The sequence below is a fragment of the Carassius carassius genome, chromosome 49 (assembly GCF_963082965.1).
Source record: "Carassius carassius chromosome 49, fCarCar2.1, whole genome shotgun sequence".
In the NCBI taxonomy this organism is placed as follows: Eukaryota; Metazoa; Chordata; class Actinopteri; order Cypriniformes; family Cyprinidae; genus Carassius; species Carassius carassius.
In genome coordinates this window covers 19,743,250-19,767,113 of record NC_081803.1, presented here as the reverse complement: position 1 = coordinate 19,767,113, position 23,864 = coordinate 19,743,250, and the positions used below count along the sequence as shown (strand labels likewise).

At 38.3% G+C, this 23,864-nt stretch overlaps 1 protein-coding gene across 3 annotated transcripts in view; it reads right to left on the bottom strand.

Annotated features, from left to right (window-relative positions):
• Positions 1-176: 176 nt before the first annotated feature.
• Positions 177-23,864, bottom strand: part of LOC132132207 (seizure 6-like protein) — a 60,667-nt gene continuing 36,979 nt past the window's right edge. For 2 of the 3 annotated variants that reach the window (XM_059544523.1, XM_059544521.1), the window contains exons 2-17: positions 13,909-14,340; positions 12,722-12,861; positions 11,264-11,459; positions 10,584-10,769; positions 9,983-10,154; positions 9,737-9,906; positions 8,672-8,866; positions 7,263-7,401; positions 6,838-7,034; positions 3,029-3,223; positions 2,719-2,910; positions 2,423-2,617; positions 1,723-1,758; positions 1,407-1,521; positions 1,018-1,123; positions 177-871 (exon numbers count right to left, since the gene is read on the bottom strand). In XM_059544523.1, the coding sequence (XP_059400506.1) occupies positions 842-871; positions 1,018-1,123; positions 1,407-1,521; positions 1,723-1,758; positions 2,423-2,617; positions 2,719-2,910; positions 3,029-3,223; positions 6,838-7,034; positions 7,263-7,401; positions 8,672-8,866; positions 9,737-9,906; positions 9,983-10,154; positions 10,584-10,769; positions 11,264-11,459; positions 12,722-12,861; positions 13,909-14,299 (2,655 nt within the window). In that variant the 5' untranslated portion in view covers positions 14,300-14,340 and the 3' untranslated portion in view covers positions 177-841. The remainder of the gene's footprint in view (positions 872-1,017; positions 1,124-1,406; positions 1,522-1,722; positions 1,759-2,422; positions 2,618-2,718; positions 2,911-3,028; positions 3,224-6,837; positions 7,035-7,262; positions 7,402-8,671; positions 8,867-9,736; positions 9,907-9,982; positions 10,155-10,583; positions 10,770-11,263; positions 11,460-12,721; positions 12,862-13,908; positions 14,341-23,864) is intronic. The other variant, XM_059544522.1, reaches the window with a different exon arrangement.

The following is a 23,864-nucleotide window of genomic DNA, read 5'->3' as shown; positions in this document are numbered from 1 at the left end:
ATTAAGGGGGGAAAGTAATACAAAAGTAAATTCAGGACTGAATTTAATAAAAAATTAATTGTATGAATTGTAAAAGTTATATGTTCCTTTATTTATTTTCCTTTATTTTAAATTTTAAATAGGTTCGGGGCTCCACATCTGTCAGATCTCTTTCCAAATAAATCAGGACACATCAGTGTTAGAAAAGATTTTTATTTTTCACATTTCTTTAGAGAAATCAGTTACATTTTTTTTCTCGATCTCCAAAATGAAGTATTCATTATTCAGCAGAGAACATTTCACATATACTTCAAAATAAATACATCATCTGCTCTCTGCTGCAGTAGGACATCACTTGCAGGGAAAAAATACTACTTTAAAACCTGCACTACAAACTGCTCTAAGTACAAAGACTTAAAAATGACAGCAGGCAGGACGGGGCACAGACAGACACGGGACAGCGCCACCACCACCCCTTTGTATCGGAGCAAAGGGGTTACGAACGCCAGGGTTAAACTGTCCTGCAAGTCACGGTATTGAGGCGAAAGAACACTGTGTAAACTCTTTACGTGTTATTTTTCACGTGCTTGTAATATCACACACACATGCGTGTTTGTGAATGTCAGAATGAGAACCTCTGGCTGTGAGCACAAACGTGTCAAATCACATGTTGTTAAACCACAGTAACGTCTACTGGCCAAACGATCTCTGCACTGGTACTTCCTGTTTCACAGCCCCGTTCCCTTCATGCCCCTCTCTGTGCTCTGTAGGTTGGGGAGGTGGGGAGAGTGGAGTTGACAGGATCTATTTACATCACTTCCTGTAAGCAATGGAGCAGTACGGGACGTGTCTGTGGGACTCTTCATATGGACACCTCATATTCTCTTGTGTCCTGTAAAACATAAACATGAGAAATACAGGCATTACGGAGGATCTTCCAGTGTGTGATCATCAAATAAACACTTGTACACAGTGTCACTAAAGTGTGATTTCAAGGGCCTTGTTATGTGGCATTGAAGTGTTCTGGGAGATTCTCACCCCTCCAGTCTCATAGAGAGGGTTGTCAAACTCTGTTTCCACGGTTATCTGGCTGTAGGGATGTGGATACATAAGAGGAAGTCTCAAGTTTGAATGATAACGGCACCTGAGGAACAGAGAAGAGTGATTCACAGGGGTTCAAACGCAGCACGTTCTCTCGCATCAGCGATCAGTCATGGTGTTTTCCCACCTACACATATCATTGCGCTTCAAGCCATTACATGCTTTATAAAGAATCAATCTAATTTCACAACAAGTGGTGACACTGAGCACCATTTTATTATTACAAGAAGCTTTGAGCAATCTATTAAAGCAGAAACAAAACATGTGTAAGTGCCCAGAGCTGTGCTCACATTAGACTTATACTTTTCACTTTCTGTATTGCTCACCTTGTGACATAGATGTAGGCTCCTCCCAATAAAACAGACACTAGCAGCACCAGTATAAATATCGCTAGAGCCATACTTCCCCCATCAAAAGAAGAATCTGCCGTGGCTTCAGCAACTAGACAAGATACAAGATGATATATGCTAATAATTCATTTCCGCTTGATTTACACACTACATCTATCAAACATTATAAATATATAATCTCTCATATAACAATGCAGCTTTGCTGCTTCAGATATCAAAGGTAGACACTTACAGTAGAACTAAACAAGCTAAACCTTTGCTTAAACTAGTACATTTAAAAAATAAAACTTACCCTCTAGTGCATGACTGCTAGAGCATTCATGATTGGCTGAAATATATTGGGCCAAAATACATATATTTAATACATCAGCATTTAATAAATAATATTAAAATGTAATTAAATAATAACATTAGACATATATTACTTATGTGTGTGTTTATATACACACACACACAAGTAATATATGTTATATAAGTAATGGTGATCATAAAATGTAATCCCAACATCTGCACTTTGTTTCAATTTATTACTACCCTAATGGAGCAGCATAACATACATTTAATGAATATTCTAAGTATTCTTAGAATATATTTAATTTTTAAATATATACGTTTTGAATATTAATTAAATACCTTTTTTGAAAATTAAACATCTGTTATTCAGCTGCATAACAAAATCTGATGACTATTCCAAGACAATATTTGTTTTTTTAAATATATAAAGATACTCTTTTATATATTCAATAAATACATTTGAAAATGAATTTGAAAAGAAAATATCTGTTATGCAGTTAAGTTTGTAATTTTTGGTAAGTAAAATAACAGTAACAAAGTAATAATAATAATATAGATTATTATTATTATTATTATTATTATTATAGAAGAAAATAAATAAATAAATCTTGGTATAAAGGGTTAACCCTATACATTTATATACATACATATTATATATGGGTACATATTTTTTTGTAAATACCATATATGATTCTTACCTCTGCAAAGAGGTAATGGACCGCTCCAAAAAGAGGGATTTCCCAGAATGCACTTGATAGCCATCTCACCAATAAGTTCATAGCCTTGGTAGCACATGAAGGTTAGAGACTCTCCTGGTAGGTAAAGCCTTTTAGACAATATCTGGTAGCCATTGTCAGGAAGGCCAGGATTCTCACAGGACACTGATTCTTCCGCTAATACACAGGGAAATAAACCAGGAATGATTGAGGGATTAAATAGGAAATTAAACATAAAATAATTTGTTTTGGGGACAAAACATTTTATGGGAACTCACAAACGCAATGAGGCAAGCGAGACGTCCAAACAGGGGTGCCAGGTTCTCGACCATAGCAAGTGAGTGTGCCGCCGCCCAGCAGGATGTATCTGGGAATGCAGCTATACTGGATAGTGGTGCCGACCAAGAGTTTGGGATCAGACAGTGTGCGTGTGGAGTGCTCCACGTGTCCAGGGTCTGTGCAGTACATAACTAATGAAGGGAAGCGAGAAAAGGAGACACAGCAGAAAAGGATGACATTTGAATCCACTGAAATTGAAAGTTCTTTTAGGTTCCAATTAGCAAAGACACCCAACTGTGCTTGACTCACTCTTCTCGCAGAATGGAGGCTGCGTGTTCCAGCTCAGGTCCACCTGACAGGTCAGGGTTTCACTGCCCACTAGGTCGTACCCTGGGTCGCACTGATATGTGATACGGGCTCCACGCACAAGCGCCGCATGAGAAGTGGTCTTCCAGCCATTCTGGATCTCAGGTAGGTCTGGACACGAGTCATTGTGTGACACCTCTGAAAAAAGAAGTGAAATTATTTAAACTCTTCTATTCATCACACAGAAAGTCTATATATATATATAAATAAAACTATATTGACAGGATAAACATGGTCACCAATCCCCTTCCATCCCATCATCCACCCAAAATAAAATAATAAATAACTATGATAAAATAATACAATAAATAAAAATAAATTGATCTCCCTAAAAATAAATATTTCAAAGAAATTATGCAAAAAATAAAGAAATATAAAATGTAAAAACAATATAAAAATAAATCATTACATATATGCACGTACCATATATACATGACATCTGATTTAAAAGGTGTTATTACAGTGAATGGACAATTTTTTCCTAGCAGATAATGAAAATCCTATTTACTCACATTAAAGGAGAGATGTGACTCATAAAGACCAGAATCTCACACAAGGGTGGATTTTATTGACCTAGGCCAGTAAGCAACCACCTAGTAACCATCCACAACACCCTAGCATTACGGAGGCGACTTATGCATGAGCAAGCACAACTCACTCATTTTTAGGAAATGTATGACCTAGTTTTATATTACTTTTGGCCTTTCAGGAATCAAAACATCAAATTGATCTTGCTTTGCCTACACAAACGTGTGTAGGAGTGTGTAATAGTACTAGGGCCACTACTCTTCACACTTTATATGTTACCCTTGGGAGATATCTCTCAATATCTATGATCTATGATATCTATGCTCTCAATGTCAAATGCAGAAATGTTAATCCATGCATTTATGACCTCAAGGTTAGATTATTGTAATGCTTTATTGGGTGGTTGTTCTGCACTACTAGTGCAGCTAGTATTTTGGACTTCTACAGCTAGTCCAAAATGCAGCAGCAAGAGTTCTTACTAGAACCAGGAAGTATGACCATATTAGCCCGGTCCTGTCAACACTGCACTGGCTCCCTATCAAACATCGTATAGATTTGAAAATATTGCTTATTACTTATAAAGCCCTGAATGGTTTAGCACCTCAGTATTTGAATGAGCTCCTTTTACATTATAATCCTCCACGTCCACTGCATTCTCAAAACTCAGGCAATTTGATAATACCTAGAATATCAAAATCAACTGCAGGCGGCAGATCCTTTTCCTATTTGGCGCCTAAACTCTGGAATAACCTACCTAACATTGTTCGGGAGGCAGACACACTCTTGCAGTTTAAATCTAGATTAAAGACCCATCTCTTTAACCTGGCTTACACATAACATACTAATATGCTTTTAATATCCAAATCCGTTAAAGGATTTTTAGGCTGCATTAATTAGGTAAACCGGAACCGGAAACACTTCCCATAACACCCGATGTACTTGCTACATCATTAGAAGAATGGCATCTACGCTAATATTTGTCTGTTTCTCTCTTATTCCGAGGTCACCGTGGCCTCCAGATCCAATCTGTGTCCAGATCAGAGGGTCACTGCAGTCACCCGGATCCAGTACGTATCCAGACCAGATGGTGGATCAGCACCTAGAAAGGACCTCTACATCCCTGAAAGACAGCGGAGACCAGGACAACTAGAGCTCCAGATACAGATCCCCTGTAAAGACCTTGTCTCAGAGGAGCACCAGGACAAGACCACAGGAAACAGATGATTCTTCTGCACAATCTGACTTTGCTGCAGCCTGGAATTGAACTACTGGTTTCGTCTGGTCAGAGGAGAACTGGCCCCCCAACTGAGCCTGGTTTCTCCCAAGGTTTTTTTCTCCATTCTGTCACCGATGGAGTTTCGGTTCCTTGCCGCTGTCGCCTCTGGCTTGCTTAGTTGGGGACACTTCATCTACAGCGATATCGTTGACTTGATTGCAAATAAATTCACAGACACTATTTAAACTGAACAGAGATGACATCACTGAATTCAATGATGAACTGCCTTTAACTGTCATTTTGCATTATTGACACACTGTTTTCCTAATGAATGTTGTTCAGTTGCTTTGACGCAATGTATTTTGTTTAAAGCGCTATATAAATAAAGGTGACTTGACTTGACTTGTAGGAGTATGCACGCTAACCGCTAGGTCACAGCTCTGACACTTTTAGTTCTTTATTCATAAGATTTCAGATCTTGTAGTTGTAAAAAAAAAGTATAAATAGATGTAAAAGGTCTGAGTAGATGCATTTTTTATTTATAAGGCATTCAGAACTGTTTTCCAATTTATCAGCTATTCCTAACATAGCTGGATGTTCATGTACAATGTTAGCGCAGCACTAATGTGGGTTTCTTTATATTCCACATGCGCTCAGTTCATGTGCAAATCGACTGCCATTGTGAATTCACAGTGTATCTGTGACCTTTATTCAGCGGGGAACTTTATCCTCTACCATTATATTACATAAAAAGAGTATCTCTGTCTTTTGAGTTCAAGCCATTACTGGAGATTGTGTGTATATCCTATGGGAGAGGATAGAGACAAAACTAAATGTGAATGAATGAGGGCAGCCAGGAGAGGAGGAGAAGAGGATGGTGGGAGATTTCAAGAGCTGAAAATAGTTGCATCTGTGCAAAAAAAAAAAAATCCCTTGATTGAAATCCATGCTGACCATTTGAGAACATAGGTTCAAACGGATCGGTTAAAGTAATTTGAAAAGAAAGAGTTGCATTGAGATTATCTGTGTGTGTACGTGATACTCATAAAAGACTGAATGTTTGTGCATAAAGCTTTTCTTTAATATGGAAATTTAATTTGTCTATACACTGTGACTGCCTTTTTTTTAGCCAGACTATTGAGTATTGTTAACCAAAATTTTGTATGTTTTTATTAACTGAAATAAAGCGGAAATAAAATAAGATTTAAATATTAAATGAAAAAAATTAAATAAAAAAACTTAAACTTAACGAATATTAGAAATGTTGCTTTAGCAACTAATTGTAATAAGTTTAAGCTGGAGTACTAAATAACTCAAATTAAATCTGAAAAATATTAAAATACAAATATTAAATGAAAAACTTAAAATAGATTTTCATATAATATTTACATTTACATTAATTTTAAGTAATTTTAGTACTTCAACTTAAATGTGCATGGCAACATTTCTAATCTTCTTTTAAGTTAAAGTAGTAAAATTATCGGAAATAAAATAAAATATTAATATTAGATGAAAAACTCAATGTTCAAAGGTTTTATTTCAGTTATTTGCCATTGTATAATTTCCAGTTTTCTATGTTAAAGTACTAAAAAAAAAAAAGAAAAAAGAAAAGATTTGTAAAAATTACAAAAGCACTTATCAAAATTACTAAAACATAAACTAAAATTAAAAATAAAAATAACAGCTAATTCAAAATGAATAGATTCTACTATAATAGTGTATAAATAACACTGGCCTGGTCCACAGTGCAATTTCTTCAAGTACTGCCCAGAAGAAAATATATCAAAGTGACCAATCAATGTTTGTTGTTATACATGACGTTTATGGACAGGTTAAAATGAAGTAATTAAGTATTCACAAAGATATATTGCTCATTATGCAAACAAACTCTTCAGTTCTAGACAATCAGGTTTTGAGAACACTCTTGCCATGTTTGAGAGCAATTTGCATGAGACTAAGTCTAATTTATGCATTTTAACTATGTTGCAATTAGCTCGAGTGTCCTTACCCATGTAGTTGATGATGAAACCCTCTCCTTTCCCAAAGACCAGACCGGCTGGGTCTGAGTGGAAGGTGATGGTGAGGTCAGGGGTCGAGGAGGACATCTTAAAAGGGCTGGTTCCCCCAACAAACTGCCCCAGTATACGTGTTGTGACCTCATCTCCATCCAAAATGGTTAGCATATCACTGTTGCTCAGATTCAAGCTAATGAGAAAGAAAGAAAGAGACAGTGGGCGAGAGATGAGGGGTTTGTGTGGGAGGAAATGAGAAAATGTACGAGTCATTCAGGCGGTTCGGTGAGTCATCGCATCCAGCAGGTCTGTGGGCTTCGTTTGATTCAAGCAGCAGCAGTTTGACACGTCAGCCAGCAAAGCAGCCAAACCAGAAGACTTTGCTGTTGTTTTCAGAACAGAATGTTCCAGAAGAACTTACAGCTGCACGTCCAGCAGGACACGTTTGTCCTCGCCGACGTGAATCCTCCAGCTGCAGTCCTCACCCTCCCCGTACCATTCGGGCCAGTTTGGGGACAGGATAACGCCGCTGGGGCCGGACAGGTCACCGCCACAGAGAGCTGCAGAGAGGCCACACAGACACGGGTCGCATTGATTTCTCTGTCACATTGTTGTCTGTCTCATGATTCAGTGAATAAAATGTCAGAAGTCTGTATTTATATATATATATATATATATATATATATATATATATATATATATATATATATATACATACACACATGCATAGTGGAGAGCAAAATTAGAGAACAACCTACAATTTCCTAAATTTCAAGGTTACTGCTTGTTATCATAACAGGAGTAAAAGGGCAGTTTTCTAAGCATATTTCATACATTTATTGTATGCTGAAGTACAGTATAAAAAACTAGATTGAGATATTTGAAAAATAAACTTACAAAACTTTCAGATACCTCCAAGTTATTGGTGTAATTCTGGCACCTTGATCTAATTTCCTTATTTATGAGACAAAGTCTATTTAAATGGCAATATTCCTCTAATTTTCACTGAGACTGAAATCCTACAACAGAAGGTTGTCCAGATATTCAAAGGGACAAGCCTTTTAGCCACTGCACAAGAAGTGTGTCCTTCCAAATCTGTCACTTCTCGAATATTGCAGCTTTACAGTGACAGTAATTCATTCAAGTCCCCCCAAAAGGCAGGTTGTCCACGTAAGACAATTTCAAGAGAAGACAGGATAATGCAGAGAGTCTCAATGGGCCATCGGTTCAACACTGCAGCTGGAATTGCTCGCCAGTTCAGCGCTGAACAGGGTAAGGATCAGTCTCGGCATGTTTAAGAGAAGTTGAAATTAAAGCAAATTGTAGTGACAAAGCCTCTCATCAGCGGAAATAATCAAAAGGCTAGCCTCACCTCTGAGGAGCATTTTGTGTGAACAAAGGAAAACTGGTCCAAAGTTTACTTTAGATATGAGAGCAAGTTTAATTTATTTGAGTCTGATGGGAAACAACGTGTTACGTTCTGCTGTTAGTTTTACGACCTGATGTCAGTCACGGAAAACCTTGTTTATCCCAGCTAAAGATGAATTACAACACGGTTAAATATAGGGCAACAACTAAAAGTCACGACTACTGATGATCATATATGCAAAAAAGATGAAATTCTAAAATGCACTTAGATCAAAGGCCGTTTTTGAATATTAAAATATCATTAACATTCTATGCAATTACCATAGCATAATTAGAGAAAATGTTCTAACTAGCTACAAATCTGACATCCCATGACATTTAGCAAAGGACAGATGTTGTCTGGCAGTGATATGTATTATGCAGCATGTAGAGTAAAGTTGTGATCATCTGTCATGACTCTACCTTTGCAGAGGGGCTCTGTGTCGTTCCAGTAGGGGTCTCGCGTGTTGATGCACTCAATGACGGGCGGCCCCTGCTCCAGCGAGTGCCCGGGGTCACAGGTGAACTGCACCACCGTCCCCACGCCGTAAGTCGGGTCTGTCGTGCTGAAGTTTCCATTCTGGATGTATGGCTCATAGCAGTGGCCCTTCTCAAATGCTAAACGTGAACAATTAGAACAAGCTCTGTTAGCTAGAATAACAAACAATCCAGCTAGATTAGTTACACTTAAAAATGTACAAATGCTATTGCATGGCCAAATAAAATTTTTAGAAATAATATATACAGATAAAATATCAAACAAAATATACTTAAAGAAACATGTTTTGCATACTTTTCAAGCAAAACACATAATAAAAAAAAACATTTATTTTATGGTTTAAATGATAACAAAATACAACAATTGGACAATTTCCATATCAGTCAGACATGTTAGCACACTTTTTAAGTTGATTCCCAATAATTTGAAAAAATAAATAAAAATAAAATAAAAATAAATAAATACCGTAAATATATATATATATATATTTTATATTTCAGATTGTGATGTTATATCTTTACACATCATTCAGTATCACTGTCCTTTTTTTTATTTATGACAACGTAATATCAAAATGGCTAAAAGTGGCGATACATTAAATACGGAAACATTGCTTATTATAACATACTATACACATACACAATATACACATGCTATTTCTGTTGTAGGAAATATAGGAGAAAAATATTAATTTTATATGTATTTAAATATTTTATAAACCGAGGTATTTTTACTATCACATCAAAATACATAATTGTGGGGTGAGAGAAGCTTAATGTTTATATTAATTTATTATATTATAAAATATATTTCTATTGATTTCTAAATCTAAACAATGAATAATCTGTATTTTATTTCCCTTACCTTCCTGATTTAAGAATTCATGCATCAGATGGTTTAATGTCCAGATTCTTATTATAGGTAGATTTACATTCAGTTGGATGTATTTGCTCAACATGTTTGGTGGTACAGAGATGCATGTGACCTACCCTCATAACGTATATTGAATCCAGTGTTGTGAATATTAGGCTGGTCTGTTATAAACTGGACCCGAACAGCCGGACCTTCGCTGATCACTCCCTCAAACGGGATGGGGCCGCCACGCCCGGAATCAAACAGGACCACTGACCCTGCATCGAGGCCGCTCCATAAGACCAGCCTGTTTCATAGGAGAAAGCTTGAGTCTCTTATATACTTACAAAAATCGTGCATTGATTTAGATGACACACTATTACCTGTCTGTCGGACCCAACACCATTCTCTCCAAATGCAGGTGCAGCCTCAGACCGTTAGGAGCCTCCAGGGACCAAGAGCAGCTGCGGTCCAGCATGCTGTTAGGGCCCGGATGGGGAGAGGGGGACAGTACACGGCCCACTGTGGCATTTTTTACAACCCCTCCACACAAAGCTTGATGATGGAATAATGGAAAATGTGTTTATGACTCTTTTTAAAATAAATAAAGTAATAAAAGGAAATATGTATATGTATTTTGCATTTGTTATATTAACATTCTTTTTAATAACCTATTACTATTATTACCATATATATACATTAGTGCATCTTATAACATCCAAGTGAAAGATATAACACCAGCATGTCAGAAAAATCGGTTTTATCTTTGACTTGGATGTTCTAAGTTACACTGAGTAAATACAGCTGGATAAAACAAAAACTGTGTCCATCTCCATTTCAAAATAGGGTAAAAAAAACTGTCTTCAGTGTCACATATAAACATATAGAATACATGTTTAATGTGAGGGTTAGGAGTTTGTCCAAACGACCTCTATTTATATGAACATTTACACACTTGTTCCTCTACTAATCTCAGTGTCTCACCTCTGCAGCTTGGCTCATGTTGGCTCCACACGGGCAGCGAGGCATTGACACACATGAGCGTGGCGTCCCCCTGCAGGTGGTATCCCATGTGACACTGGAAATGGGCCGTGCCTCCGGGATGCAGATCTTTTACTGACATCTCCCCAAAATGAGGCCGTCGAGGCAGGGCACAACTCAGGCGAAAAACTGGACAATAAAGAGTGCATGATTATCCTTCAAAAACTCTCCTTTTATGACATCGGAGTAAATAATCATGGGTTTTTGAGGGTGAACTATTCCTTTAATCATTTATGAAGAAAATGTATGCTAATGCCACTCGAGGATGCAGAATGAGACAAATTGCACACAAGACGGCACAATAAAGCCTCGTGAAATACATTACTACAAGTACATTAGCAGGTTAATGGACACGGCCAAATGAAGACTATTTCAATTAAAAGTTTGGAGGCAAAGTCTGGCAGGCGACTAAGAATTTCAACAAGAGCACCACAAGAAATGAGACTTCCGGATGAGAAGCGTTTTTAGCATTTACACAAGCACCTGTGGGACTCATTAATATAATTTTACATAAACATCAGAGTTTTATGTAAAAGAATAATTATCTGTATAAAACCACAGCAAGAGGTGCGTACCAAAGATGCTGTTTAATGCATAAGTGGCTCGTCTTGAAAAAGACTCACTTTGATAATGCAGCTGAAACGTGCCGAATCCTCCCTCTGGAGACGAGCGGTAGAACACAGACAGCGTATTGGTCGGGCTGCGGATCACCTGACCTTCCACCAGAAGCGTCTGATTGGCCAGAACCAGCAGGGCCCCGGCTTCATCTACCCCTCTGATTGACAGCTGCTCGCCTTCTGACAGGTTGACACTTTTGACCTACAACGAAGGGATGCCAATCACGTTAGCAGGAACCACTGGTAAGAAACACACAGTACAGCACGAAGTATGTCTGGCAAGAACAGTACAGCATTCACAGCAATATTCTTATCATTTGAGAACACAACTTAACAAAAAAGTACATGGTGCAATGATGGTCTCTGATAATTAAATGATGGTACCTTCATGCATGAGTAACTCAAAATATAGAGGCAGTGACATGCGCCTCGACTTCACTCATTAAAACAATATATGTATAACAATATAACCTAACAATTTGTTAAAAAAATATATTTTATATATATATATATATATATATATATATATATATATATATATATATATATATATATATACAGTACATTACTTAAATATTCATAGAGTTTCCTTGACAAATCTTCATTTTGATTGATGATTACAAGAACATTTTTCATTTTCTTTGAAATAACGTGCAACAATAAATTGTGCAGAATAACATCAGGAATGTGCAGTAAGAAAGTAAAAAGGGTTCATGTTTATTTCATGTTAACTTTAAAGCATATCACAGCCAGCATGGATTATCATCTCATCTGATCCCATGAGGACAGTGTGTGTAAACATACCAAATTAATAGGAAGTGTTTTAATCCCCTGAGACAGAATATTCAACACACATACACAGATACAGCAGGACTCTGGTTTTGGATTAAAGCGGTAATTAGAGATTATGTCACAGGCGTGAATCCTCCACACAGGGACAGGGGATGTGGTCATGGGATTACAGTTGGCTGTATGCGGGCACTGCGGCAATATGACTCTAACAAACCCCTGTTTCTCTCATTAACATCTGGCTTGTGTGGCTTCGGCTCTCTGGGAACACACTGCGGCCCCACCGGCCTTAAGTGCTCAACTCCAGTAATTAGATCCGTGCAAATACACCACGTTCCACAAGAGGGCATGTTCGACCGGACGCAGGGTTGTTCAGCTCAGTCACCTGTATCCGAGGGTGTCGAGAAAATGTGCTAGGCACTGGAGGAAAAAAAGCTTGTTAGGCAGCAGATTGCATTTCCAGATAACTCCCTCGGGGCCACATGCTGTGGTCGGTGTTCTGCAGCTGCATATTTGTTGGATTACACAGTCTATTAGCATGTCATTTAAAGAGATCCATGCATTAACAGGTGCCCATTCAGTCAATAATATCCAGCGTAGTTTGTCATATCATTTGGTGCTGCAGGAAATATATGATTAATGGAAGCAATATTTAAAGCTTATATTAAAAGGTACCTGTAGCTCCACACCATAGCCCATGTAGACGGTCACTGTGTAAGTGCACTGCAGGAACACTCCTTCAGGGAGGGGCGGGTCATCTGAAGAATCGATGTAGCCCTCTGGGTCTGTGAAATTGACCCTGCAGTTTGTTACAGCTGGAGGAAAATGCCAGACAGACGACATTAAAAACCCAACGGTTCGTCTGAGAATGTCTACAGAGGGGATTCGAGATGGAAAACAACAGCGAGGAGAAACATCTACATCATGTTGTTGTAGCTGTGCAAGAATGCTAGCTTAGAGTAGCTCCAGTTTTCATACTGGTTCAGGATAGTTTATACTGGTTAGTTCCGGTTTGGCATGGATAATGCACAAAGTATAAGTGGCAATAAATATTTAGTTTACACTAATGTAAACCGTGACAGCTTCTACTAACACAAAGTGTCATATTATATGCTATTATTAGTAATAAAAAGCAAATATCTGAGCAATGGTGGGCAGAGTTAGTGAAAATAAAATAGCCACTGCATTCAGTACAAACAGACGCTGGCTTTAATAATCATGATCAATTACTTTTAATTAGACAAAATGCTCTGATGAACTTTATGTTTGTCAGTCATCACAAGAGATAATGGATAGTAGCCAATTATCGAAGCAATGTTTTTTTTTGTATTATTAATAATTTAGTATTATTTGTATACTATTGTAATATTTATTAACATTTTCAATTAACCTTTTAATATAAATTTGTAATATTTAATATAAAAAATATTTGTTTTTCTATTTTTAGTCTTCATTTTGAATTTGAGTAATATGTGGTTATATGTTTTTTTCATTTTTATTTGGTTTTGTGTTTTAATGTTTCTATTTTATCTTTATTTTTTTCAACTAGTGTTTTTTTAATGTGCATATCTTCATACTGAAAATGATCCATCCAAAGTGGCCATGCAAGCTTTTTTATGCGCATTATGGATATTTTATTCACATCTTTGGGTTTCCAATTGGCATTACACAATATCAAAAAAAATGCATTAAAAGTGAATGGAAACCAGGCTAGCCAATGATTTTCATTGACAAAGCACTCATTTAATTTCCATGAGCGCTTGCGAGACAACAACAAAATAACAAACAAAACAACAAAGTTAAACAGAGTCAACTCTATGTAAATGCACAGCAGCATGAGGAACATCCACTAGTTTTCTTACCTGAGGTGAAAACACTAGACTCTGTTTCAGCATTCACAGTGGTGCCCAAAGGTTTGGGGTGCTGGGTCGGAGCATCGGTATCCCAGCTCGGTGTTGCGACGGCTTCTGGGGGTTCGGTGGGGAGGTCGTAGGCTGGAGGTAAAGTGGGGTGGCCAGTGGCACTGTGTGCAGGGAGCATCTTCTTCAAGAAGGGCTGGTCAGGGGACCGGGCCTCTGCTCCGGCCCCAAGCCCCTTCTCCAACATGGGCACCAGATTAGGGGGTAAACCGCTGGGAAGAGTCACACCCTTCTGGGCCAGAAGATGATCATTATAAGACAGGAATGATTCTAGGAAGTCCTGCCCCATGGATGCAACTCCTCTGGGGGTTTCTTTAGGGACTGGTACCTGCATCACTGGTGAAAGGCTTGGTGGAGGGGTCAAACCGGACTCATCTGGAGGAAATAGAGAGTTTGAGAACAATTAGTCCTAGACAGCAATGCAGAGCAAATGGACACTTTGCATTTCTGTTTCGGAGATTTAAGAAAAAGACCCCAGTAGCTTGCTAGTTTCAGAAGAAATCTCAACAAAGACTCAAACTGTACTCAGACATGCCAAGATTAGTCTGCAAAAGATCATATGATCTGAGTTGCTATCCACACTATTTTTTATAGCTTTCTTACTGTGTACAGTACATAATTTGAACCTCTTTATCACCTGTTGTTGAAATATGAAATTTCCAGCCGAAATCAAACTTGACAGCTCTGAATTAAAGATTATATTGTCTGCTCAGTATGGATGTTTTTCAATGGCAATTTCCTATGTACTGGCTCAATGATTCATTGCAAACAACAAATTTAATGAAAAAAATAATAATAATAATCGTTATCAAAATCTAAAAATAATAAACAATTATAAAAATAAATGTTAACTGAAATAAAGCTAAAATAAAATGTTCATATTATATGGCAAGTTGAAACTATTAGTTATTCACCAAGGCAATATTTCTCATTTTTGTTTAAAGTGTAAACACTCAAATTACTAACAGAAAATAAATTAAATCTAAAGCTGAAAAAAATAAATATAAATTAAACCTAAATAATAATATTATAAAAACAACAACAACAAAAGCAAATAAAAAAGGCACAATACAAAATTAAAAAAAATACTGAAAATATAAAAATACACATCAATTAAAAATATTAATAAAGCAATAATAATATATAAACACTACAAAAATAACACTGGTTTGGTGTACATTTAAGACATAGTGTCACACTTGTCATTTTCATAACTTTCATCGACTTCACCACACAAAAAATACAATATTTTGTGTGCATTTCATTTTTTTAAATTAAGAAAAATAGATTTAATATAATTTAATTTAATGTATTATCATTTAATTATAAGTATTATTTACAAATTATAGTCCAATTAATTGCTACAAATTAATAAAAACAACATAATAATAAAAGCAGTTGGAAATGATAAAGCTACACTATAACTTCATAATTACATAGTTAACCCTTCAGATTTTTTTTTTCAGAAGCACTGAAGTAGTGAATGAAAATGAGTTAAATTCTCATAAGCTGTGAAAATCAATCTCTCAGCTATAACATTTCCATTTGGAAAGGGATGTTGCCAAACACATAAGTGATAATATGCATGATTTGTGATAAGGCTGTGGTAAAGCGCGGTTAAACAGGCTGCCACTGCTGTATTCATTCAGAGCAGATGTCAGCTGTATCACTGATGAGGGGTCGATGTTAAAGAGGTGGGAGGGGAATCTAGTTTGCACAGCACTATTATGGGTCTGTGAAGGTGAGTGGACCACTGCCAGGACTGCCAGTTATTATAACTCTCAGCCACTGATTCAGGTTTGCAGACAGTCCTTAACCGTGAGGATGGACTTGATCGCAAATGAAGCGTGTCGGAGAAACGTCTCGGTAAGAAACGGAGCTAAACCTCCTCCTCACCAACCCACCACCTGAACTCATGCTCAAGTCCACTGAAACACAGCAACCTCTCATTCAATGAGCCATTTAGACAGTTAAAGTGTCATCAAACTGTCATGCTTATGCTTTGTGTAAATGTAAGTTCAAAGGGTCCAAAAGTAAGTGTCCTGAAGTGTAAGATCACACAGTAAAGAAGTTTTATCTTTTTTAACTCTGAAATAAACAGAAAATGATACATTTTGGAATAAATAAATAAACCCACATACAATTAAGATATATTTAATATTCCACACTATTGGTATTTTAACTATTATGATAAAATAATCATAATAAAAAATGTCATTTAATTTCGCTCTCCTTCTGTCTCTATATATGTATTAATGTATCTAATATTAATATTATTATTTGATTACTATTTAATATTATTATATATAATAATAATAATCTATTATATTTTAGTGCTTTCAATCAAAAACCAAAATAATCTGTTATTAACACTTTACATTAATTTGTAATCATTAATATATATTTACCCTGAATCACCAAATTAATGTAGAAAGATCAAAGAAAATATATTTAAAATGTTTGTACTTTTTTGTACTACGAACGAAGGCAAGCACTGACACCAATACTGATACCGATGCCTCTATTAAATGGATTTTTTCCCCAATTCTGATGATAAAATTAGTAAATATAACCATATAAGATTACAGTGAAATTAAAAGCCATATTTCTACAATTTAATATGCCTAAACTGTTATATTAAAAAGAATTATGTGAACATTGAATTTTACAGTTTTATATAATACCCAATGCTAAATATCTTTCCATAGCAAACTAATTTAGATGCATACAACTTTTGATCTCTGTTGGCTTTTTCACCACAGCAGCCATTACTCAAGGTGAAGAAAGAGGAAGTGCCTGATCAATTAAATTACACTGGCAGTAAAAGCTATTACCCTCTGCGAGTGATAGAGTGTTGTCCAGGGACGTTGTCTGAGCAATAAAACATGTAATGAATGTGAAAACAAGGGGAAAGCACCCACTTTGTCCTCTAGTGAAAGTTAATTTGATCCCGGCATACATGCACTTCTGTTCAGTATAAGCAATCCTGAATTTATTACTCAGCATTAGAGATTCAAACAAGATGATTGTTGACTACTAGATGTATAACACTTATATTTAAAACAGAGCTTCAACAGAAAATGTTTAATTTAGGAAACAAACATCTCAGATGTTTCTTTTAAAATTCCTTTGTAGAAAGACACAAATGAGAGCATTATTGACATACAGCAAGAGTACAGAGCTAGAATCAGATCATTTGATTTTAGGAATACCTAATGAGAAAAGTGTCATATTGTACTTTTGATGGCAGTCTTTCATATTTGAGAGCAGTTTGAGATCTCTCGTGAAACTCTCAAGGAGATTACCAGGATCTTTTACTTAGAAGAACAATCTCAAGTTCAGCAAAGCTTCCAATTGATCTTCTTATCTAATCACTGTCTAGAAGAAACAACTGAAGTATTACAGAGATTTGTATTCGTATACAATGACTACAACAGAAACTGGATTTTACAACATGTGCATTGCGATTCACTTCAAAAAATGGTTAATGGTTCAATTTGAGGCTAAAGCTTTCCATAACGTTCGGGAGCGCTGTGTTATCTCTGTCAAGCATTTAATGTACAGGGAGGGACAAAGAGTAGGAATTTTGCGCTGTTGTTCACTGGATCTTTTTCGCCGTGTTGAATTGTTGTTCTACGCTGTTTAACTTTTATTTATAGCAAGTGGGTCAGATAAAGCAAACACCATCTGACTCGAAACTCCAGTGCCACTAAACACTTCGAGGCTGGAGTTGGTTAGGACAGGAACCATTGTTCACAGAAACACAGAGAGAATATTTTAATCACACTTTTTTTAAACCTGCTATTTCAAATGTTAAACTTTTTCACCAAGCAGACACATAAAGAGCTTGTCAACACTGAGCCTGCCTTTCTTCTGTCTGCATTCTCTAGATATGACATTAACGTCGTAACTCGCTCCATGTATCAATTTTAAAAATCAATTAAGCGTTAAAAATAATATCAACACATTATTAATTAAAAACTAAAAAAATAGTTTATATAGTATATATTTTATAATGAAAAATAATAAACGAATCAATTAAAAACAATAAAAAAAATGTGATATTCAGTTAAGCAATAAGGTATAATTTATGATGTAATTATTTATTATTTAGTTTGCATATAATCTTTCCATAAAATGTAAATGTAATTAACATTTAATATTTTATTAACTATAAACACAAACAAATTACTGTATATCAAATTAAAAATGCAGTATTTAATTTAGCATATGATAATGTAAAATTTATTTATTTATTTATTTATTATGAAAATGTATCTGTGAATACATATTACAAAATAATATTTTTATCTACTTGCAGTAATTTATATAATAAAATCACATATATTTGTGGCTATTATAAATATACATTATAGCCATAAATATATATGATTTAATGATATAAATATATTAAAAAGTAATTTATAATTTTGTCACATTTTACATTATCAGTTGATAAATTGAATATTGTGTGTGTGTGTGTGTGTGTGTATTATTTATATATATATATATATATATATATACGTATATACCTCCCCAACTCAATCCGGACAGCTGAGTCCTTAGCCATCTTCAAGAATCGGCTTAAAACACATCTCTTCCATCTTTATTTGACCCTCTAACTTTAACACTCACTATTCTAATTATATTCTTAAAAGAAAAAATCTAACTACCTTTCTAATCTTTTTGTATTCTATTTTCTTTTCATTAATTATGCAATTGTATGTGTGTGTGTGTGTGTATGTGTAAAGACCTCTAACACTAGCTTGCTCTATTCTTTTTTTTATTCTATCTGTTTTCTTTATATTATATCATTTAAAATCCCATGCTACGTGTACTGTGTTAACCTAACTGAGACTTGTTATAGCACTTATATCATTGCTCTTTTTGTTGTTTTTGATTGCTTCCACTGTCCTCATCTGTAAGTCGCTTTGGATAAAAGCGTCTGCTAAATGAATAAATGTAATGTAAATGTAAATATATATATATATATCCCCAAACTGACTCAAATGATTCGCGAACCCGCTTTGAACTCCCGAACTGACTCAAATGATAAATGATACTATTGGCTTAGTTCTCTAATTTCATAACATTTACTGATTTTAAGGTACGAAAAGTATACATACAGTCGGCATCTTGTCATAGCTGGGGGCGTGGCGAGGGCGGAGTCGGCGTGGGGGAAAACACTGCGAACATCGTGGGTATTTGAATGACAAAAATGCACATATTGAGCGCTCATTCCCAGAGACATGTAGAACAATTGTAGTCTCTTTTAACTTTAATATTCATATACACTAGTCCATATCGATATTTTATTCATTTTACAGCCCTAATGTAGATTTATTCATTCAAAAATAGCCAAATTCCGCGACGTTCTGCTTTTATACAGCAATTTTTGACTGGATTCCGCGATTCAATTGTTTCGCAAACACAGATGGGGTGAATTTATGAATGAAAGTGTAAAAGTTCTGACACAAAACTAAGTTGTTACGTGTCCACACGCTTTTTAAAGTGGGTTTATGTTCGACACTAGGCTAACGTTACATAGTTTTGCTTCAGGTAGAATGATAAGGCTAATTATATATGCATGCCAGTTTCTGAAACAACCTTACACAGTTTTGATAACATTAATAATGAACACGATGTTAATATAACCTGCCTGTGATGAAATGCCGACTGCACACATACACACGCTTAGTCTTGGGATTCCACAACTTCCCTTGATCATCCTCACAACTTATTGCTTGTAGCCATTTTGTCATCCTTTCCGGCTCTGTATGTTTATTAGGAAGGATGTAGAACTTAAATTCATAATTTGTTAGTTTATCTGAGGTACAGAAAACGACACAGCAACTCTTCGGCATGATTGTCCCGTGTATTTCAATCGGCGCCAAGGCAATGTTCCCTTTCGAGAGTACTCTCGTACTGCGTAAGCTAGCTTACGCTATGGGAAAAGGTCCCCTTTTCTCGAGAATATGAAGCCAAAAATTATCCTTAATTTTTAAATAATGTAAAACGCAGTGCTGCAGCACAGCAGACCCAAGCGAAGCGGCTCGCGCGCACGATCAACACTGTCAAGAGCGCTCTGTCTCCCAGCCAGAGGATTTCCTTTTTGGGGATAGACATAGACTCTGTGACATGTACAGCGCGTCTGACGTCACAGCGCGCTCTCACTATTCAGCATTTAGCCGTGTCGTTCAAAGCCGGGTCTCTTTACCCGCTCAAACGATTTCAGGAAATGCTAGGTCTGATGGCATCAGCCTCTGCGGTTCTCAAACTGGGCCTGCTGCGCATGCGCCCACTACAGCGCTGGCTGAGAGACCGTGTTCCAGCGCGCGCCTGGATTTCCGGCCGCGCGTGCATCAGGGTGACCCACGGCTGCATCACAGCTCTGGCCCCTTGGAAAATAGCCAACTGGTATCAGTTAGGCGTAAGCACGGGCGCTGTCTCGAAATGGAAAGTAGTCTCGACAGATGCATCCAACCTCGGTTGGGGCGCCCTGTACGAGGGCAGGTCTGCCTCCGGCCTCTGGTCGAGCCCGGAGCGACTGTTACACATAAACTGTCTGGAGATGATAGCGGTCGAACTATCCCTGAAAGCTTTCCTCCCATTTTTAAAGGGCCACCACGTTCTGGTCAGATCAGACAGCATGTCAGTGGTGGCCTACATAAATCGCCAGGGTGGTGTCAGGTCAGAAACCTTGCACACCCTGACCGAGCGTCTTCTGACATGGGCACATTACAATCTGCGCTCGCTAAAGGCAGCGCATGTACCTGGCATCCTGAACCGGGGCCCGGACATGCTTTCCAGGGCGAATGTTCCCCCTGGGGAGTGGTCTCTTCACCCACAGACGGTTCAGTTGATGTGGAGCATCTTCGGCAGGGCAGAGGTCGACCTCTTCGCCTCAGAAGACAACGCTCATTGCCCAATATATTTTTCAAAGAGCAGGGACGCGCTGGCCCTCGATTGGCCCAGACGCCCGCTTTATGCCTTCCCACCGGTCGCGATGCTACCGCAGGTCATCGATCGGGTCAGGAAGAGCAGAGGTGCTATGCTGCTAGTAGCCCCACTCTGGACAACCTTGGTTCTCCGAGCTGATGCAGCTGTCCAGTACAGCCCCATGGCCAATACCGCTGCGGAAAGATCTCCTCACGCAGCTGAAGGGCACGCTCTGGCATCCCCACCCTGAACTTTGGGCCCTTCATGTATGGCCCCTCAACGGGTACCCGGGAACCTCCCTGAGGGAGTGTTAAAGACCATTACGGAAGCCAGAGCGCCCTCAACCAGGCGCCTATACGCGCAGAAATGGTCAGTGTTCTCCACCTGGTGCGGGACACGGAACCTAGACCCTCACTTATGTGACGTGACGGAGATACTCTCCTTCCTACAGGAGCGTTTAGATGCGGGCAGATCCCCGTCTACGCTCAAAGTGTATGTGGCAGCCATTGCAGCTTCTCATGCTCCGGTGGCCGGCCTATCACTGGGAAAAAACGAACTGGTCATTCGTTTCCTTAAGGGAGCTCGTCGGATGAACCCTCCCCGACCCCCTTCAATCCCTTCCTGGGACCTGTCTATGGTCCTAGAGGCCTTAAAGGGCCCCCCTTTTGAACCGCTTCAGTCTGTCGATATGAAGCTTCTTTCGTTCAAAACCGCTTTTCTACTGGCTCTGGCCTCAGTCAAGCGAGTGGGTGATTTACATGCGCTATCTGTAAGCGCTGACTGTCTCGAGTTTGGGCCTAATGACTCCAGAGTCATTCTCAGACCAAGACACGGCTATGTCCCCAAGGTGCTCTCAACACCGTTCAGAGCGCAGGTCATCTCGCTGTCAGCCCTTTCCTCGCAAAGCGACGAAAGCAACGCGAGCTTCATCTGCCCCGTCAGGGCTCTTAAGACCTATATTGCGCGCTCCGCCTTATTCAGGAGGTCGGACAAGCTCTTCATATGCTTTGGTGGGCGCACCCGAGGTCTCGCCACCACGAAGCAAAGCCTATCGCGATGGATAGTAGACACTATCTCGCTGGCTTACAAATCTAAGGGCCTTCACTGCCCGTTCGGCATCAGAGCCCATTCCACCCGAGGTATGGCCTCGTCATGGGCGTGGTCCTGCGGGATACCACTGGATGATATCTGTGCGGCGGCAGGCTGGGCCTCTCCGTCCACATTTATTAGATTCTATAATCTGCAAGTCCCTGCCCTGCAGGCCAGGGTACTTTCTATATAGACGTGCTAAGCCTTATCATGTCCCCCTTTTTTCGTTCCCTATATAAAGCTCACTAAGGTTGGCTGTTGGGACTGGGATTTCTCCTGCTATAAAGCCCCGAGCTCTCGCCTCGGGCTGTGACAGGTCGAAGTTCCCGAGCACGCACGGCGTTTTACATTGTGTTCCCATAGCGTAAGCTAGCTTACGCAGTACAAGAGTACTCTCGAAAGGGAACGTACTCGGTTACTAACGTAACCTCGGTTCCCTGAGATGAGGGAACGAGTACTGCGTAACCTGCCGTGCTATGTGCTCGGACCGGGTGATCGCTTCAGTCGATTTAAAACCTGATCCCTATGGTGAAGCGGTGGCTTATATAGTTCCAGCCACGCCTATTTTGGCGCGCTCTGACGTCCAATGGGCGCGAAGCGCCCCCATTGGTTCGTTACTCTCCGCCGCCTCACCATAGGTTGCTGCAGTTGCCGCAACACAGCCAATAAGTGCGCGAGCCGCTTCACTTGGGTCTGCTGTGCTGCAGCACTGCGTTTTACATTATTTAAAAATTATGGATAATTTTTGGCTTCATATTCTCGAGAAAAGGGGACCTTTTCCCATAGCGTAAGCTAGCTTACGCAGTACTCGTTCCCTCATCTCAGGGAACCGAGGTTACGTTAGTAACCGAGTACGTTTTCTCCCACGGGCTAAATTCACATCACGTGACGGGGCGTTCCCGGGGGGCGTTCCCAGACCAACCGTCTGTGTTGTTAACAAATAATCAGATAAACCAGAATTTGGGCTCCTGGGGTCTCAAAAAAGAAACATTTTCAATCTCCAAGGTGAACGTTATGACAACACACTCTTAGAAAAAAGGGTTCATTAGGGTTCTATATAGAACCATAGGGTTCTTTACTCAACTCAAAAAACCTTTTATGCTAAAAAGGTTCTATAATGACAAGAAAGAACCCTTTTGGCACAAAGGTTCTTTAGGCTATTATTAATTCATATATTACATTATTCTGCAACATTTTGTATTTGTAATTAAATTATTGTTTGTAGTCACTTAATATCACATTTTAATCATGCTGATTTTTGGAGAAAAACTGAAATGACACTCTTCGTGTGATATTGATATACATTTACATATACATATACATTTTCTAACCCCCATATCTCGAATTTTGTGATCATTCACATGCATTCATAAATGCATTTGAATACACAGAATAATGCAGTGAAAGAATGCACTCAAAATGCACACGCGCACTATGACGTCATCACGTAACTTTACATTAGCCTAGATGCGTGCACTTTTTAGGCACGATTTGTTTAGTTTTGAATATACTTGATACTGTTAAAAGGCACATCATTAAAACAAAAAATACGAGTTTACATATCACACCTAAACACGCTTGGAAAACGTAATTAGAACTAGCTACTAAATTAGTTTAAAATGCCTATCCATATACAGCTATGATTCGCGAACCCCAAACTGACTCAAATGATTCGCGAACCCGCTTTGAACTCCTCAAAGCCATACTCAAAGCACTTGGCAATGATGGGGGAGAGTGCAACAGGACGGAAGTCGTTAGGGACCGAGGCAGTGGAGTGCTTCGGTACAGGCACGATGGTGGAGGTTTTGAAGCAAGTGGGGACCGTTTTTGGGCCAGGGACAGTCTGTGTGATGGCAAAATCGAGGCCTCGT